The sequence below is a fragment of the Camelus bactrianus genome, chromosome 12, assembly GCF_048773025.1.
Source record: "Camelus bactrianus isolate YW-2024 breed Bactrian camel chromosome 12, ASM4877302v1, whole genome shotgun sequence".
NCBI lineage: Eukaryota > Metazoa > Chordata > Mammalia > Artiodactyla > Camelidae > Camelus > Camelus bactrianus.
This window is the reverse complement of record NC_133550.1, coordinates 48,103,633-48,124,026: the sequence shown is the minus strand read 5'-3', so window position 1 is coordinate 48,124,026 and position 20,394 is coordinate 48,103,633. Positions and strand designations below refer to the sequence as shown.

At 35.7% G+C, this 20,394-nt stretch overlaps 1 protein-coding gene across 2 annotated transcripts in view; it reads left to right on the top strand.

The window, feature by feature from the left end:
* The window catches only part of TMTC2 (transmembrane O-mannosyltransferase targeting cadherins 2), a 481,591-nt gene that overhangs the window by 309,969 nt on the left and 151,228 nt on the right, over positions 1-20,394 (top strand). For both annotated transcript variants that reach the window (XM_045519407.2, XM_010958805.3), the window contains 2 exons: positions 49-877; positions 19,861-19,975. In XM_045519407.2, the coding sequence (XP_045375363.1) occupies positions 49-877; positions 19,861-19,975 (944 nt within the window). The remainder of the gene's footprint in view (positions 1-48; positions 878-19,860; positions 19,976-20,394) is intronic.

The window sequence follows — 20,394 nt, the reverse complement described above, 5'->3', positions numbered from 1 at the left end:
TGTACTGATGATGATCTTAATTTTTTTCCCCCTCTCTTTTGGTTTCAGAGGAAGAACTTGTCTCTTTTTCTCAGCATTAGTTTGTTAACTTTCTGGGGGACTTTCCTTTTGGGTGCCCGTTTATACTGGATGGGAAACAAACCACCAAGCTTTTCCAACTCTGACAACCCAGCCGCTGATTCGGACAGCCTCCTGGCTCGCACGCTCACCTTCTTCTACTTGCCAACCAAGAACCTCTGGCTGTTGCTATGCCCAGACACCCTCAGTTTTGATTGGTCGATGGATGCCGTGCCTCTGCTCAAAACAATTTGTGACTGGAGAAACCTACACACTGTGGCCTTCTATACTGGACTCCTCCTCCTCGCCTACTACTGTTTGAAGAGCCCAAGCGTAGAAACAGAATGCAACGGGAAATTTGTAACAAACGGCAAGCAGAATGCAAATGGACATAGCTGCCATTCAGACGTGGAGTACCGGAACTCAGAGATTAAGCCCAGCTTTGCATCCAAAGTAGAAAATGGCATTAAAAATAATGCATCACAGAGAACACAGCTTCCTTCTACGGAGAACATTGTTGTTCTGTCTTTATCTTTGTTAGTAATACCCTTTGTTCCTGCCACGAACCTGTTTTTCTATGTCGGCTTTGTAATTGCAGAGCGAGTATTGTACATTCCTAGTATGGGCTTCTGCCTCCTCATTACTGTGGGTGCCAGAGCCCTTTATGTCAAAGTCCAAAAGCGGTTTCTCAAGACCTTGATTTTTTATGCAACGGCTACATTAATTGTTTTCTATGGACTCAAGACCGCAATCAGGAATGGAGACTGGCAGAATGAGGAAATGCTCTATAGGTCAGGGATAAAAGTAAACCCTGCTAAAGGTAATATTTTATTTTATGCTTTTGCCTGGACAGTTTACTCTTTCTGCCTTTTTATATCTTTACTTCTTGCCTTAAAACACAGCATTAAGGAAGAAGAGGTCCGATTATGTAATACTTGTATCTTTCTGTTTTTTTTTTTAAGAGAGAGCAGTACAGCTGCTTTAGAGGCATATCCAGCATTCCATATTTGGGACAGGGATGTGTTTCCCTATGTTCCTGACTACATTTGTCCAGAGGAGTAGCAGTCCTGTTGTGTAAAAATACTGACTATCGTAAGAATTTAGAAAAATGCTTGGTTGCCACAGTTTAAAATACTGATATGGACGACATCTCTTTTCATCATGTAATAGAAGTCAGGTTATCCTACGTAAGTATACTTTAGCTCTTCCGTTTTCCAAACATCGCCTGAGGAAATACCACAAGGCTTACACTGACATCTTTAAGAGATTTGGAGGTAAGGCTACCTTTGAGTCTTGGCATCGTGTCTGTAGGCGTCAGTGTGCACGCGTGCAAGAGTGATTCACCCTTAGCTTTGCAGGGGCTCAATAATCTGGGTGTTGCGAAGCAGTTAGCATATTCTGCTTTGAATCCTTAAAGTCACTTAAGGAAATACACTTTTCGCTATACAAGGGAAGATTGAGCATCTTTTTCATTATTGTTTTTGATGGAGAAAATTATTTTAGCAAATCTCAGAATCATTAGAGTAGAAAGGAGACTTTAAAGCATAAATGAATAGTCAACAAGCTGTTAACAGTGGTTTCTCTGGTTTAGGCAATGAAATGATGATGGAAGCTAGAGAGCAGTTGAATGAAAATAAATGTACATTTTAAGAGCAGAAATGTATCAAAGTACAGAGTGCCAGGGAATCTTGTTCTTCATAAGCCATTTTTCAGTGATTTATCCTTTAAATTACGGTTGCTTGCGTAGCATTTATACATGGCTTTTTCTACTTTTTTCCAACACAATTCTGTACCAGTAGTCAAATATTGAAAGTATGAAACTGTTCCAAGTGAGTGAAGTGGCCTGCTGATATATATCCAAAGATTTGGACACCCCAGAAACAACTTTGGCGTCCTTATATGATTACCAATTAAGTCAAGAATTCAGTGGGCAACTATACATTTCTTTAAGCCAAGGGACTAATTGTTGGTACTTACAATGCTTAATAGGTTGCAGGGATTTTCTTGGGAGTAGAAACATTAAAATTGAACTAGTACCTAGCATAGAATTCCTGAATTCTTATGGAAAAATCCTTACCATGTGCCTTTTGTAGGTTGTGAGTGCTGCACAGTCTATTGAGTGCCTGAACTCAAATCTTGCTGTAAAAATTGTTGCGATCAGTTCTCTCAGAAGGCTTTTCAGCTAGTTTTCTTTACTGGTAGATATATGTATATAAAACAAGGCTATGTTGCCAGTTTATCTTCTTGCTGTTTAAAAGAGATCCATGCTAGGGAATTAAAAGAAAAACTCCAGCATGTTAATTTCATAGCACAGTTGTTCTCAGGATTTATTAAATTTATTGGTTAAGTTTCAGGTTAAGCTACTGTAACGAACAGCCAAGATAACAGTGGCTTAAATACGATAGAAGCTTTATTCTTTCATGTAGCAATCTGAGCGTGTGCGGTCTTGAGCTGATAAGATGGCGCCATGGGTTTTCAGGATCCCTGCTCCTTTGCTTTTGTTCCCTTGCCATCTCAGTACTGTCACCCTGTCCACATGGTCCAGGATACCTCATTATCACATCGGCACTTCAGCTAACAGGAGGAGGGAGAGAAAGGGCAAGTGGTGGGTGTACCCATTCTGTTCAAGAGCATACCACAGAAATTGCTCCCAGACTATTGGCCACACCTATGTGCATGGGAGGCCGGGAAATATTATCTTTATTCTGGGAAGCCAAGTACCCAGCCAGATTTTATTACTCTTGAAGAAGAGGGCAAATGTTGAGATGCTGGTCTAAGCAGCAGTCTCTGTCCCAGAGAAGGCGAAAGCATTCTGTAAACTCCTAGATGACATACCGCTGGCAGTTATGATTCTGACTTTGCTGGGGTTACTCTGGTGACATGGTTTAAATGCTTGATTATTTCTTCATGTATCCATTCACTCAGTAAAACAATTATTAAGCATTTCCTTGGTTTCCAGTATATTTCCATGTCTCCTCCCTATTACCTAAGAGGTGCTGTAGTATTTAGGTACTCCTAACACAACCGAGCAGTAGTATAAGCCCTTTGAGATATCAAAAGTTGAATTCTTGTGAATTTGTTTTTAAAATTTCTTTCTTTTTTTTTTAAAATGGAGACACTGGGGATTGAACCCAGTATCTCATGCATGCTAAACATGCATTCTACCACTGAGCTATACCCACACACTCTTCCCCAAAATTGAATTCTTAAATAACCTCCCTTCCCAACCTGCATCCCAGCCAACTGCAGCATTTACCATCCCAGTTGACGGCAATTCCATTTTCCCCCAAGCTCTGACCAATACTTAGAAGTCATCCATCCATACCTCTTTTTTTTTTTTTTTCCGTATCCTACGTTCTTTTCATCAGCAAATCCTCTCTGCTCCGTCTTCAAAAGTACATCCAGAACTTCACCACGTTTTACCACCGCCGTGCCTCCTATCATGGCCCCAAGCCACCATCGCCTCACATCAGATTATTACTAAAAGCCTCTCACTTGATCTCCCTGCTTCTGTTTTCTTGCCTGTTTAGCATGGCTTCCTAATGTTTTAGTGAAAGTCATACATGATGTGTCAGGTAATAGGAATTTAGGCAGATAAGCTTAATGTGAGCTTCAGTGTTAATCTGGCTGGGAGTTGGATAGGGGTTTAATATTTGCTGTAGCTGTAGGTGCCAGAGGCATTGTATTTTGCTGGGGTCCTTGTTCTTGTCTCCCCTGTTGTCTTCAGGTTTCCCCAAGAACTCAGAGCCTCGAACCCCCTAGATGTGTTGGTTAAATGTTGGGAGGAGAGGTGTTCTCTTGATGATTCGATCCTCGTGCCTCTGGGCTGTAACCTTTGTGAGCGTTTCTTTGCTTTCCCTTCCTCTCCTGGTTGGGACAGGAAGGGCAGAGGGGTCAGGAGTGAGGGGAGTGCCTGTCTGCCACAGCTTTGGGAAAAGGCTGTGGGAAGGTCTCTCATTAGAAAGTAGACCTTTGTTATGGAGGAGGACTGGGGCTTATTTCAAAAGGTTTATTTTTCTTCTCCTCCTACAGAGCCAGGAGAGCCCCTTTCTTGGCTCTTCCATTTGAGAACCTGGTGGGGTGCTTGGAGGTAAAAGCCACAAAAGAGTAGAGGCGTTAGGACTGTGGCCTCCAGGGGTTTCTCACTCGTACTTCACAAGTCCACCTTCAGCTTCCAGAAACTCTCAAAATTGCCAGTTACTTGTTCCTATCAGCTTCTGCCCCAAGTCATCTCATCTCTGCGGGACTGGATTTTCCTATCTCTCTAAGTTTCAAGGTGATGGTTTGCCCTATGACCTAAATTCAATGATGACTCCAAGAAAAGCCATTGATTTTTCAGTTTGTTTGGCTTTTTCTTGCTCTAGGAATGGGGGTGATGAGTTCCAATCTTTTCACCTGTCTGAGCTGAACTCCTGCTTCTGTTTTTATAAATTAACAGCCCTAATGATTCTTTTGAAACATAAGCCAGAGTAGGACATTCACTGCCCCTACCCACCACGGGCACTCATTTATCCCAAAGTCAAAGCACACGGTCATAGGCTCCACACTACATCTCCCAGCCTTCCCTTCACTCCAGCCCTCCTGGCCCCCAAGTTCTTGCTTCAGGGCTTTTGCAGTTGTCGTTGCTTCTTCTTGGAATGTGTTTCCCAGGATAGTCTCACCTCTGTCCCCCTCACCTCTTCTAGGTCTTCGGTCATATGTTTCATTCCCAGTAAATGTACTTTATGTAAAATTGGCCACCCTTTGAAAAAATTGCAGCTCTTCCTCTTCTGCTGCCTTATCCAGCATTCTTTATCCTCTTTCTGTGCTTTGTTTTTCTCATAACGCTTTTTATCTTTTGCCATACTGTGTTTTCCATGTTTATGTCTCTGCTGTTTGAATGTGCTGTCAGTATACACTAAAATGTGTGACATAAGAAGTCAAGGAATTGTGCATTTGTAAAATGTATGTAGTGAGTAGGACACTGCCCAGGAGAGAGAAGACTCAGTAATGAATACACTGACAAATCAATGTCAATCACAATCCTTCTCCTTAAAGAGTTGATATAACCTGTTTAGAGGTAAGATGTACATGCATTAAAGGAGATGAAAGTATACAGTATGCTATTGACAGACCAGGTACTGAGGCATGTTCCATATATAAGATGGGTAGAATTGGGAGCAGAGTTAACTTTGGATTCCCTGGCTGCCTTCTGTGACATATGCTTCCATTTTGATAAAATGCAAAGCTCTTGAAATCCAGGTTCCTTAATTTTTCTATTTATAACATGCTAATAATATAGCTGTGGCTACAGTTACTTCCTTAGCAATTATGAGACTGGTAGTAATCTTCCTTAAGGTAGATTTTCCTTAGTCTGTTACGTTATTTGAGCCTGCCCAATGGTCAGAAACCCTTTAAAGCCAGTCTTTCGTCAGGTTTTCTGAGATTACAGTTATTTCATTGAATTAGGTTTGGTTTTTTTTTTTTTTTTTACTACTTTGAAAGCCTTTTCAAATCTTGGAGTATTTCCGTCTACCATGTGCTTTAACAGAATATGATTTTAAGCCTCATGAAGCATTATAGGTGAAAGTGTCTGCCTTCAGTGATGGGTCCTGCAGACAGCTGCCAGTCATTAGCTGATTGGATGCAAATGATGATGGGTAGAGCCTGTCATGGGGACTGTGTTGCTAATTTATGGTTTAAATCTGGATAGTGGAGAAATGATAGCTGATTTGGACTATGTAAACCACAAGTCCTATCTCATTATGTGGTTGATAATGTCAGGAAAATACTAGACATAGTTGATTACTGTAGTTTGCTGATTTCACAGTGACTCTGCATTTTTGTTCTTTGGAAAGAGGAAATTTTCTCTGATGACTGCTTTAATAAGCAAGCCATATAATACTTGAAAGTTTTTTTTTTGGTGTGTTTAAAATACTGTATTTGATTAACCATGTTGATGAGTATTTGCTTGAAAAAAGCATTTCTTAATTCATGACAAAGTGGTTAAATGTATAATCACTATTGCTTTTGCCTCTGGTCTCATTTAAATTCCCAAGTGTCTTTGGCTTTTATAGAATTTGGCACCACTGATTTCTGCTACATTGGCTTTCAAGGCGCACTACACGATGTTGACTCTTTCTTTCATTTTCTGCAGCTCTCTCTTGTATGGTTTTGCCTCCTTCCAAAACTAATTCATTCTTCAAGATTCTGCTCAAAGACTGCCTTTTTTCCCTTTATGTATAGAATCTAGAAAACTACCTGGTATACAGTAGGGGGTCAATAAATGTGTCATTGAATTTCTAAGTTAGTCTCCCCGTGACCTCATATCTGTGTGGAATTTCTCCACCTAGGTGATTTGTCAGCCTCTCAAAATCATCACCAGTCTTCCCTAAAACCACCTACTAGCTGACTTCCTTATTAATAAAGGCCATAGGCACAGACTAACAGAATTATGGATAAACAGGAACATATACATAAAAAAGAACAATAGCATATAGGCAGCATATCTGGTATGCTAAAAAGGCATTTACATTTTTTCAAATTTTACATTAAAAATCAAATCAGCTCTATAGAATGATTGCTTTAAGAACATATGATTATGACTTTTGTTTGGAAACAATTTCTTAGAATAATTAGGAACAATTAAGCAGCGTTCATCCAAAGAAAATTTAACAAGCTAATGTTTACTTAATGCCTGCTTCTAATGTAAACATGTAAATGGTAGATTAAAAAATGATGTATGTTGAATGTTGCACATATGTGAAACTCAAGGTGATTACTTCAGACATCCTATATTCAACCCCTCCTTATGCAAATGAAAAATATTTCTCATTTAGATATAGAAAAACAGAGACAAAATGGTTGTTTCAGCCATGTGACATTTGACAATTTTCTATTCCCCTGGCTTTCTGTAAAATTGACATTTCTGTGTCAACTTCACATGGTTTCAGATTTTAAGAAATAAGTATGTTGAAGGAGTATCATTTCACATAGGAAACAATTCATAGTTTAAATGAAATCTAAACCTCTAAGTCATGTGAAACTTGACTAATTCGTTGTGGATTTTATGGTCTAAGTTTTTGATTACCTCTAATTGACTGTCTTCTTTAACTGTGGTAAATTGCAATGAACCAGCGCTTTGAAACTGTGTAATAAATTTTATTATACTTCTTAGGTAATTTGTCATGTTGCTTCTAAAGTAAGATGAAAAAATTTCAAAAGAGGTTCAGATTTTTATAAAAAAATAAAATTTAGCAGTTAAGTCAGGAAGGAAAACCAGTATAATATTTTGTTAAGATTGGCTGGCCTGAGTTAAAAAGCTGGAAAATATAGATTTTCATTTTTAACAGAAATGTGGGAGGAGATAGCTAGCTAAAAGCCCCCAAAAAGGCTGATTAAGAGAAAAATAACACAGAGTTGACCCAGGCTTCCATATGGTAAAGAAATTGTTTTTTTCTGATCAGGTTGTCTCTTCTGAGTGAAAAAAAAAATATATATGAAATAATATAAAACAAGAATAAAATGAAAATGTCTCATTGGCTCAACTAAAATATTTTTAAAATTAAATATGCTAAATTATTAAATTCAGGCCTCCTTTAAACATTTTAGTCTTGAGGAAATCAACTATGGTTGTTTCTCAGGTTGGATTAAGTCACAGAAGTTCAAAAGCATATGGTTTCCTTGCCTCTAAGAATGGAGTGGCACATAAATCTTTTCCTTGGTTCCAGCTCTAATGCCTGCAAGTATAGTTGTGTAGGGAAAAAAAAAAGAGACAACCCAGACCACAACAGACTCTGTGAAAATGGTCCTATGGTATATTACCGATGAAGTAGTTGACATACTGCTGACCCTGTCTTTGGAATTATCCGTAACGAAACTCTTGGAATCGTTCTGGGTTTTTGCAAATCCTCAAACCTAGAATGTGTTGCCTTAGGTTGAATATCTTTACCAGTGGCTATATTTCAAAGGAACTGAAACTCACATATGATTAAAATAAGTATGAAGTTACATTATTCTGATGTCTGTAATGGTTTTTGTATTTGATTCTTAAAATGCTCTAACATTTCTTTGCTTTTCTTTTATTAAATACATGAAATATGTCAGTCACCGAGAAATATACACACACATCATATTTGTACCATTTAAAGAATACTACTAAAACAGATAACCCATTTTGCAGATTAAGAGAAAGTCATTACCAGAGTCTTTGATTACCTCTCCACATTCCTCTCCTTACTTCACAGTTTTCTTTCTTTTACTTGTTTTCTCTTATTTTCTGCTAGAATTTCCGTTACTATGTTAAACAGAAGTGATGACAGTAGGATTTTTGTCTCATCCTTGTTTAAAGAAGAATGTTTTAAATATTTCACCATGAGTTAGATGCATTTTATAAGTTTTTCAGTAGGGAGCTTTTATCAGTAGAGTTTTCCTCTTATTTCTAATTTAAGATTTCTTTTGATAAAATAATATTGATCATGGTAGGGATCCCCCACCACTGAATCTATTAATTTATGTTAATGATTTATGTTAATAGACTTTCTTTTTTTAAATTTATTTTTGGGGGAGGTAATTAGATTTGTTTATTTCTTTATATTCAGTTTTAATAGAGCTACTAGGAATTGAACCCAGAACCTTGTGCATGCTAAGCACACACTCTACCACTGAGCTATATACCTCTCCCTTATTAATAGACTTACTAAGGTTGAACCTACTTTGCATTCCTGGAATGCATTACTTATAATATTGTATTTATAGTCTTCTAAATTTGCTTTTCACCCACGTTCCTGAATGAGATCAGTACTTCCCTTCAGGGGGCTTGAGTTTGTGTGGCTGCTGCAGTCCGAATTCCCTTTTGAAGCCAATTAAATCCCCAGCCCTGGTGCCTCATAGTTTCGCAGATATAAGCAGAATGCCATTTTCAGGACAGTTTAACCTTCTGGACTCCTGCTTTCTAGTGGTTTCTAGACTTGAAGATGCACTTTACTTTCCCATCAGTTAATACATTCATTAATAACTATTGTATTTTCTATCTAGCCTTTTTATGTCTTCTGGACAAGGAGGGAACCTCTCTGAGTTTCACAATACTACCCAAAAGGGAAACCTAAGAAAGATCTTTGAATCTGCCTCTATTAAGGAATGAGTTAGCTATGTTAGAAGTTGCATTTGAGACTAGAGTTGTGTTTGTTTAAGACATAGCTGATATTTTTGAATTTTTAAATTCTCCTTCAGCAAAAGAGAACCAAACTGCTAAAGTAAGCCAAAAAAGTGTATTAGAGCACTGTCTCAGGCAGAATCAGATTACAGGTATTTTTGACCCTTATAAAATATAGAAGGGTAAAAGATGTTCATTTTCTGCTGTGATATAAAGTTATAGATAATGTCACAGAAACAGCAGATTTTTGAGAAGACAAACACATGTTTTTTAGTTTTACTCTTATTATACATGCACACCTATTACTGGTGACCATGGAAATAAAGGAAAATTCCAGTTAAGTCTCAAGGGATTATGGAAAAACCTGAGATGTTCCAAGTCATATAATTCATGGAAAAGACTTGGATGTAGAGGACTGTTTATATGTAGCTCTATGGGAAGATGACTAAGATAAAGTATGAGCCCTATTTTTATACATATGGGTGTTAAGTTAGAAATCTCATCTTTTTAATTTTGCCTATCAGTATTTATGTGTAATGTAAAAATATGAATCTTACCATCCAGGGTACCATCTAGCAAAAAAAACGCATGTGTGCTTACGAAAAAATTAAATAAGGATCAAATGCTATAAGTTTTGATTTAAAAATGATAATATTGTTTTCTGAGTAAGAAACCACAATCTGATTTGATTAAATTGTAGATAGAAAGCAACACACAAAAATAAAAGACAAACAAAAAAACTCTTCTTGAGGGCAGAACTATGTTAGAGGCTTTTATTGTGTCTTATATTTAGGATTCTAAATGACAATGATAGCTGCCACTCTGATCATTTATTCAGTCACAATTCGGTTTCTTCACATTGGAGTGGAGCCGTACATTTTAATTAGGAGAACTTTTTCTCTAAAAATTGTAAGTTTAGGAAGAAGGAACTAGATTAGATATACAATACAATAGCTGAGAGTCAGATTTTGACAAGAGCAGATAACTGAGGTGTCAACCAACTTTTTTTCTTAAGTGTAGTTCTTTGCCTGGTTGGCAGAGAAACTCACAGTTTTATAATGTTTGGGGCCCTGTGTGTTGTAACTGGGAGTATGTATATTAAAGAAATGTGATAAACATTTTTTTCTTCTTTTCCCCTCTTCTCTTTTTTGGGAAAAGAAAGTAAATTTCTCAAGTTCTGTATTAGGAGACTACCAGCAAAGACCAGGCCTGAGATACTTGAGATACTATCTAGTTTTACTTTATCAGGTGGCTTACTCTCTTTGAGTTTTACAAATAAAGCTTTGGTGGTTTGGATGGTTTGCAATACTGGTATAGAACACCTCATTTCTCCACTTACTCAGTTTTCAAATAATCTGAATATTTTCCAAGGATGGTTTCAAGTCACAGTCTCTCTGGTGGTTAAACTTGAGTGATGTTGTCCATATTCATGTGAGTGTTGAGAACAGTTTTAAAGTAGAGGTAACTTTCTGGGCTTATATAAAGAAAACATGAGTATATTAATGATAGCGTACAAACCCTTTTACACTCTGGGACAATGATTTTGAGGGTTTTTTTGGGGGGCAAGCAGTACAGTCACTAAAATTCTTTTTGTGCTGTACCTTTGGGCTCTGTGGTGCGATTCTAGAAACAAGAGGCTCTAAGTGGTACTTTGGTTAGAGGCCTGCCATGCTTTGGTTGTGGCTTTGTTTCTCAGCTCATTTCCAAACTAAGCCTGGAGTAATATTTACTTCTGAAGTTTTAAGTTAAAAGTTCAGGCTTAAAGAAGAATATCCGAACCCCAATCCTGATGATTTCACAGGAAAATACAGCTTTTCTGTGGGTTTTAATCCACCTACCATGAAAATCGTCTGAATGACAACATTATTTCAGACTCATGGATGGGATATATGGGTTTATGCCTCTAAAACCACATTATGTAGTCATAATTTCTAGTTGGTAATATTCATTAGTGACTAATATGTGTCCAGTGGATGTGTTCAGTGTGAAAGATCCTTTCATGGCCTCTGAGGATTCCCTGTTGGGATCCAATCCAGTTAAGATTAGAGCTTTGGGAGAATGGGCTAGTCCTCTTTTCTATAGAACTCATAGAAGTCATCATTCTTAGAGAACTGGTGTGGGAATGTCATTTTGTGCATTGACACTTCTGGTCTTGCCTGTTTACTTTAGCCTTTTATGTACTTGCTTCCTTTTGCTGTTTGAAAGTAGATCTTTATGAGCTGTGCATTTATGACTGCTAAATGAGTGATAGCATTTTTTGGTTCAATATCATTTTTCAAGAGATGCAAAAATGTCTCATACAAGTATTTGCTGCATGGCCTTTCATGTCCTGTGGCAGAAGGAAAAAAAAAAAAAGAAAATTAACCTCCTTCTTTTTTCCTGTTGTTCAGTCAGCTTAAAATACAGAAGAAAATACATTAAAATAATAGTTGCCCAAGATTTGTGTACCTACCAAAGGGAATTGATAGTTCTTAGACTTTTCTTTTAGTTATTTAATAGCTAGTTTCTCTTTTCTTCTCATTAGCATGCATAAATATTTTTGTCCTCTTGTAAATATTTTATTCTTGTAATTGTATTTTTATTGATGATTTCTTTTTAAAATGCCGTTTTTCTTTAGTATTAACTTTTGCCGTGTTCAACATTACCTGCTGAGCTAAAGGTGACTGTCAAAAATTATTATCTAGAAGTTAATATAGGGTAGAACATGGTGTCCTGATATATTTGAGATGTACTATATTTTTATCTCAGGAGCAGACTTTTTTTAGATAAAATGTAATCTTTATGACTTTCATTATTTTTCTTATCTTAAAACTGGCTTTGAGAGTATTTAATGTTGCTCTGAGTTTTGTTTTTTTTGGCCTGGATTTACCTGGCAATGGAATTCTCCACAGCATGCCCCTAGATTCTGAATATAGGAGATGTAGTATAAAAGTTCACATCTAACTGGTTATGCTTTCTAGGGATGATAATCTCATAATGACATATTATTCTTTTTCCAGAATAATGCACTTTTCAGAGAATTATACATCTATTATCTTATTCAGTTATCTCAGTGATGCTGGAGTTTAACTTGGGCAAGCATTGCTGCTCGTGTTTTACAGATGAGAAAGAGAGAGGCAGAATGCTGAAGGAGAAATGGCATGGGAGAGTGCAGACTTTGCAGGAGGGTAGATACCAGTACTGATCCTAACCTGGACACTCATAACTGTCATCGTTGCCCTTACAGGTGGCTGATCTGTACAATGAGTATAGTATAACACCACCGAGTGGTTCAGGGTTTGTGCAGCATACCTCGCCCAGGGTTTGGCCCAGATTACATGCTGACTAAATTATTGCTTTTACTGTTGCTAACAAGAAACAGAAGAGTCAAGTAATTTACTTCACTGTACCCAGATCTCACTGGTGACAGGACTAGAACTAAAAACATAGGCTTGGGATATTTTGTTTTACATTGCCATGTCAAATTTCCTTTTAGTGACATATAGTAGGAAACTAACCCAGGGCTGTTAGATGGCGGGGACCCATCCAAATGAAGACTGGATTCGCTGAGATAAAGTAGATTATGAGATTAGATTATAAAAGAACAAAGGAGGGAATTTTTTTTTTTTAAGTTGCTTCTCTGTTCCCCTCTGGAGTTGTTTAGAATTCCCAAACTCTTGGCCTTTTTCAAACTTCTTCCTCTTTTAGAGCTGACCCAGAGTCAAATGATAGAGGCAAACTGTGAGAGATTCTTTGCGACAGTTCTATCCCCAATAGGAAATCAGAAGCAACTCAACTACTCTTCAGAATTTACAGTCTATGGGTACTGATTGAACAACTTCATGGGCCAAGAGATCAGCCAGATATGAGGAATTTCTAATGAGCCTTTACTGAAGTGATATGTCTTTTATATAAAGAGGGTCACTATTTGTGGCATGCCAATTATATATTTAAGTGTTCTATTGACTAATTTCAACAGTGTAATAGGCAAAAAAAGGCCTCGTGGTAAAATACAAGGAGAGCTTCATAGCTCAGGTGCTACCAGATTCTTCCTCCTTGTCCAGTCATATCTGTAGATGCAATTATATTTACTGTCTTCACATATAGTACTATGGATTCGTTAATCAGAAACTTTGCAGAGAGCACATTGCTATTAGAAAGGCACATAAGGCAGATTTTTTGTTTTGCTTTGATAGAGAGGCCATGGGAAAAATTCTGAACACAGATGGAAAGTTAATGAGTGAAGGCAGGTACAGGTAAGACCCAGTCGCAAGGACCATGGGTGGTACTGACCGCAGACACTGGACCATTGATGTGGAGGTGGCTCATAGTCTAGTTAGGAATATGGTAGCAATGGCAGATGGTAAAATGCTAAGGAACAACCCTAGATATGTTTGAAAAAAAAAAAAACCAAAAAACCTGCACTGAATTGTATATGTGAATATTGCAGTATGCACATAGATATTATAGTGACTAACAGAATTGTCAAGACAATGTTAACATATCGTTGGAATACTAAACTTTTATATTTTCATTTTTAATGCTGTTTTCCCTGATTAGGAGTAAATTTATTTTCAGGTCCATCTGAAATAACCAAAGGTAGGGAAACAAGAGAAATAATTGCATGTTATAAACTTGCTATAATTAGAACTACATTAAAGTATATAGTATATGTATTCTGGTATCATATGAATCGTAATCTTTAAATTATGTCTACTTTCTCCATTTAACATTCTAACTGGACAATTTTTTGACCTATTTAAAATTATGTTCCTTTTTGTAATAATCCAAGGTAAAATTACTTTAGGAAAAATAGGTTCTTGTAGGCTTAGAAGGACTCTTATTTCTCTGGAGTCATATGAAATGACTATCATACAATTGGTAAAAAGTACAGACTACAGATGTTGACCCCCTTACAACCTTTGTTAATGAATAGAGTGAGAAAGCTTTCTGTTTAAAAAGGCAAAAAAAAAAAAAAAAAACCAAAAACACTTTCACATTTATCTTAAGTTCCATGTACTTAAATGGCTTTTCCCTCTTCCCTCTACTTTGTTTCTTCTTTTTTCCTTCCATTGAGAGTAGGAAGTTTAACATAATTAACCTTTATATTTTAAAAGTAGATTTATTTAACTTATATCCTTGGTAACATCATTTTTGGAACACATCTGAAGTCCACGTGTCCCATAGTGATTAAAAGCAAGAGCTTTGGTAGGTAAACAAAAGGTCCTACTGTATAAGGAAACTATAGTCAAAACGTTGTAATGGCCTAAAACAAAAAAGAATATGAGAAGGAAAAAATATATATATACATACACATATATGTATATGCATAAATGAATCACTATGCTGTACACCGGAAATTAACACAATATTGTAAATTGACTATACTTCAATTAAAAAAAACAAAAACAACCAAGAGCTTTGAAACCAGACAGACACAGCTTTTAGCTGTATTAGCTTTTAAGTGTTACTTTATTTCTCTGAGGCAGTTTCCTCATCCATTACCAACTGGATGATAATCTTTATTATGAGAATAAAGAGAGTTAATATTGACGTAAAATGGAGCCTAAAAATAGGCCTATCATTGGAAGAGAAACAATTCTTATCAGATACGGTAGGCTGTGCTCCTGTATTTATTTTCTTTTGCAGCTGGTCTGGCTAACTGGCAAGATTTCAATGTTTAACCGTTTTTTGGTGATAGCTTCTGATTTCAAACAAATAACTCAGAATTGGAGGAAGCAAAATTTAGGATTTATCACCTTAAAGCAGTTAAATGTTTCGATTTTGCCAGATCTTTACATAGAACTCAAAATTTTAACATAGGGACTGAAGACATCTCAAAATTCTAAGGTAAAATAAATTACAGCTGAAGGCTGAAGTCAAAAATAGGAGAGAGTCCTTACTGATTTTGGTAGCTGTGTTCTCAGTGTACCAGTGAAATGGAAATGCTGACGTGCTAACCCTGATGCATGATTGCTTGCCTGAATATTAAGTAGCTAAAATTTAAATATTAATATTTACAGATTCATTCATCTTATTAGCTAATTTTTAAATAAGCAAAGTGTGTCATAACCGTAAGAAAATTATTTAAATTTTTTTATAATAAATGAATATAAGTATCTTCAAACTTCCAGTGTAGAGTAAAAACATCCTTGGAAAAAATGACTTAAATCTCTTCGCATTGATTTTATGAAATACATCAAGAGCTATGAAATTGCAGTAGTTACTTTACAATAAGTTTGAATTTATTTTATGAACTTAGAACTACTATATTTGAATGAGGGCTTTGAAAAAATTTTGGAGGTATTCATTGCTATAAATCACTTAACATTTCCAGAAGGAGCTCACATTTCATCTTTAGAAAAATTTTCACAAGATGGGAATATTTAATTGTTTTTCTGCCTTTCAAAGAACATAAACTGTGGCAGAAAGTACGAGAGGAGCTTTCCTTGTGAATTAAGGTGAAGTTTCTTAATAAGCGGACACCTTTTAGATGCACTTAAATAACAGTGTGTAGGGCTCTTGAGATATAAGAGTTATTCTTGTTTCTTTGCTTCCTGAATTTTTTTAAAGAAAATTTTTGTTTTCTTTTTGAAAATAACTTCACGATGAGATTTTCTAAAGCCTTCTAGAAGCATCTGTTTGCCTCTTTAAAAAATATAATCATCATATATGCTTAGTCCTAAGAAATAAGTCATGTACTTGGTAAACAATGCTTTTATTTTTTAATTTATTTTTAAATTTTTTAGTTTTATTGAGGTATAATTGACATATAACCTTAAATTAGTTACAGATGTACAACATAATGATCCAACATCTGTATATATTGCAAAATGATCACCACAATAGTAAACAATGCTTTTTAACTCTCTGTCACACATAAGGCATCCTCAGGGCACTTAGGGCACTTACTGATAAATGTACCTGAATCCCCAGTATCTTTGAGCAGCAGCCATCTGTTTCCATCAGTAAAGTGTGTTCTATTTCCATTGCATTAACTAGAAAATGTAACATTTAAAATTACATTCCCAAAGAAATGTAAAACACTTGATATATTATTTGCATTAATTTTTCTGTAGGATGGAAAATACATTATGAAATATGGGTACCAGATAGCTTTAGTTTATTGTTTCTGGAGTATTTTGCCTTTAGCCATTCTGAGGGGATGACTCATTTGGATAACTTTTTTGGTTTTCATATTAGATTCTAGTCCCTCAATTAAATATATGAAAATTTTGAGTGCTATAATATGTTATTCTACTTTATATTCAGACACAGTCTTGAAAGGGTGAGTTTCCGATGCCTGGAAACAGATCGGGTTCTCCCTTGTAATGAACTTTGCAGTTTAAGGAGTGAACTTCAGTTTTTTCATCGGTGAAATGGGTCTAGTGTTGTACCTGAGAGGTTATTATTAGGTTAAATAAATTCTGGACACTGTCAAGCATCTGGTAAACTTTAAATAAACGAAAGCACTATGATTATTTTTATTGTCATAATATACATCTATTTTTATTCCATCTGTACCTCCCCTTCTCCCTTCACCTTTTCTCCTCTTTCTCTTTTCTTTTTTTCCACCAAGGCCCCTAGTGCTACAAGTTAAGCCTATGAGATGGGACAGTCGTCCCTCACATGAAAGCAACTTCTTATTCATTTTGTCAAACAACAGGAATAAAATAAGTACTCTGAATATTTTTAAACACTTTCAGGAAAAACTTGTAAAAACTACACTGAGATTTTTAGAGTAAAATAATTACCTTTTTCTGAACTTCACATAAGTGTTGTATTATCTCCCGAGTTTAATGTGTGAATTGGATTCATCTGGGCATGCTGTCTACTAAAATACTTTACAAAAACGAGATACTTATTTTTAGGCTTCATCACAATTTCTTGGAAGAATTTCAGGGATTTTATTCCAGTAAAACTGTACTTTTAAAGATCATGGCATGAAATGAATGCATCAATAAAATATACGGTCTTAGAAATGCAAAAAATATAAATGACATTAAATATTAATGAAAATATAAGCTCTTTAAGTTTTGTTAGCCCAAAGTATAATTACCAAGTGAAAATTTGAAGATAATCTCAAACATCTGTTTCAAATTGTCATAGTAAAAGAAAAAGTTTAGTGAATGTTAATACTCCTTATTCCTTAAGTAGGATATAGGATAACTTCATCTGTATTCTAAAAGAATGTGAGTTGTTGGCCTTAATTTTCCTTTTCTCCCTTTTTTTCTTTTTCTTCTCCCCTACCACCCAGTTGCAGAAGTTGGATTAATTATATTCCTCAGTTTGTGGGCAATTTTTAGGATGATCCCTACAAATTTCCTTTCTTTTATTTACGTATTTATTCCCTTTTATCTCTATTCCTAACTTCAATTTCCCTTTGTACCATAGGTATCTGGTCTACCATACTTGAGTTGCATCCTTTGAATTATAATGTACCCTTGTGAAGTATGTAGTGATATTTTGAGTGGGAACAAATTTTTAATGTTTATAACTGGTGACAGAATGTTTTAGATATTTTGAATTTTTGTAAATTTTCAAGGTCCATTCATACCACAATATTTACATGGAATTTGTTGGTCCTCACTGTTGTGTGGTCATCCCACATATACTCCCATGATGGGCAGGTTGATTACGTCCTGTGGTTGGCCAACACTAAGAGGCTTGCATGAAACATCCTGTCACGTTCTCTTAGATGAGAGTTTCTCTGGGAGTGGGATTGCTGGTCAGGGATTATTCATGACGTAGTCAGTGACATTTGTTGATTTGACAGCATATTGGCAGATGGCATAACACAATGGCTTCCCCAGGCTACACTGTTCTCAATAGTGAATATTCCTTCCCCATATCCCTACCAGTACTTGGCTTTATCCAGTTTTCTAATTTTTGCCAATCTCAAATCTCATTGTTATAATTTGTGTTTACTGAGGAATTTGAGTATTAAATTTCTAAAATTTACTCTGGTATTTATTATGGTTTCCCTTTTTGTAGATTCCTGTTCATATCCTTTGCCCATTTTTATCCCCTTGTTGGATTTCTTATCATTTCTTGTTGCTTTGTTAGGAGTTCTATTTCCTAAGTATAGTGTCTTGTTTGTTTAGATGTTTGAAATATCTTCTGGTATATTAATGCATGTTTAACTTTGTCCATAATGTCCTTCAATAAATAGAAGTTCTTCTTTTTGAGATACTCAAATTCATCAGTTTTTTACTTTTTGAGTTCTATTTGGAGGTCCCTTTCCCTTCCACAGAGATAATCTCTATATTCTTCTGTGAGCTTCATTTTTTCACATTCATCTTTTAAAACTTTCTGGAGTTTACCTTTGTATATGGTGAATATGCATGATTAGGTGTTGTATAATTGTGAGTAGAGTGCTTTTCCCTTTTTCCATCTGAACCAAAAGGAGATATATGACTTTCCAAATATGAAAGATTAGTATTCACTGTAGATAATAGTAAGGACAGAAAGTACATTATATTTGATGCTGTTTCTAAGAGCTATGCTTTGCATTGTCAATTGCAAAAGGCATCAATGACAATGATATTAATGAAATTAACAAGCATTTATTGAGTATTAGTCACCTGGCAGGCGCTGTCTTAAATACCCCACATATACTAACTCATTTTATCCTCATTACAAAATCCAGGAGATACTATTTTCCCCATTTTACAGATGAGTGAATGAAAGCACAGAGTGTTAAATTACAGGGCACATAGACAAATCTGGGATTAAAAGATTCTATACTTTTTTATGCATTAAAAATTGGTATCTGAAAACCCCTTTCATCCTTCAGATAAAACTGGTAATTACCCACATAAATAGATCTTGACACATGTCAGCCTTCTTCTCATCCTCATCTAGCTGGAAGGGACTCTGGTTCAGGCCTAGCACCCTATCTTCTTATGGGAAGGAAAGGCAAGAGAAGTACCCAAGTTTGAGGGACAGATGCTGTATGGACAGCTGTTTATGGGATATATTTTGTTCATTTTAATGTTGAGAATTCTTGATTATTTGGAGTGAAAAATAAAAGACAAAAAGAAAATAAAGATTTTTAACATGATTATGTACGAAAATACTGAGTCACTTATTTTTCCCACAAATGAATTTATTAGCAGGATGAGTATAAAAGAACATTGTATCTGAATAAAACATATATACTTAACTGTTTTAAGAAGTGTAGTGTTTTACTGATATGTCCTGGTGACTATTAAGACTCTCTATAAAATAAATTTTTTATCTTACTTAGTTATCTTCCTTTTTATCCCCAGTTCTGTGACATTTATCAGTGTTTTCATATTTGAATGAAATCTTTCAAATTTTAATTTTAAGATGATTTCTTACAGTTTCTGATTCAGTAGGTATACAATAATCTGAGTGTATGAAGACCCCTACTAAAATTTGAAAGAGCATGAAGTCTTTGTAGGTGATCTTAAAATAACGTAGTTCTTGGCCTTAGGATAAACTGTGTGTGTATATCAGCTTTGAGACATAATAATATTTTTTAGGCTTTCATTGTATTTAATCTACAGGTTTGATGAAATGTTAGAGTATAAAGGATGCAAATTTTCTTTCTTAAGAATGTTTTACGAGAATTTTCTCTCTCCCTGTGGTACTTCCCGATGTCCTGATGTTATGTTATGTATAATTGGAATGACACTCAGCCTGAATACTTCTTTTGTTTTTGGCAGCCTGGGGTAACCTTGGAAATGTTCTGAAGAGTCAGAGCAAAATTTCTGAAGCTGAAAGCGCCTATAGAAATGCTTTGTACTACCGAAGCAACATGGCCGACATGCTTTATAATTTGTGAGTATGCGTTGCTTTCTCTGGTTGGGTTCATCTTTGAAAGGTGGTGAGACGGACTATGGGTTTAACTGCTGGAAACAGAGATGATGATAGCTGTGCTCTGAAATAGTATTTTTGTGAATCTTACGACTAGTAAATGGATGGTGTTTGTAATCTCTGTGTTTTGGGCCACATCATTGATATGGCTGAAATTTTTTTGAAGTACTATGCCATATACCCTAGAAGTTCATTTAAATGCTTTGAGTTTGGTTTTTTTTTTTAAAGTTTGCTTCATTAATACTTAGTTGGGTTCAAAAAATAAGGCTGTTATGTATGATACTCTATATAATTGATATCTTAATTATTATAATAGATTTTGTCCTTTTTTTTTTAAGAGAACTACTGGTGTCAAAGTACATATAGAACATGTACTAGCTCTG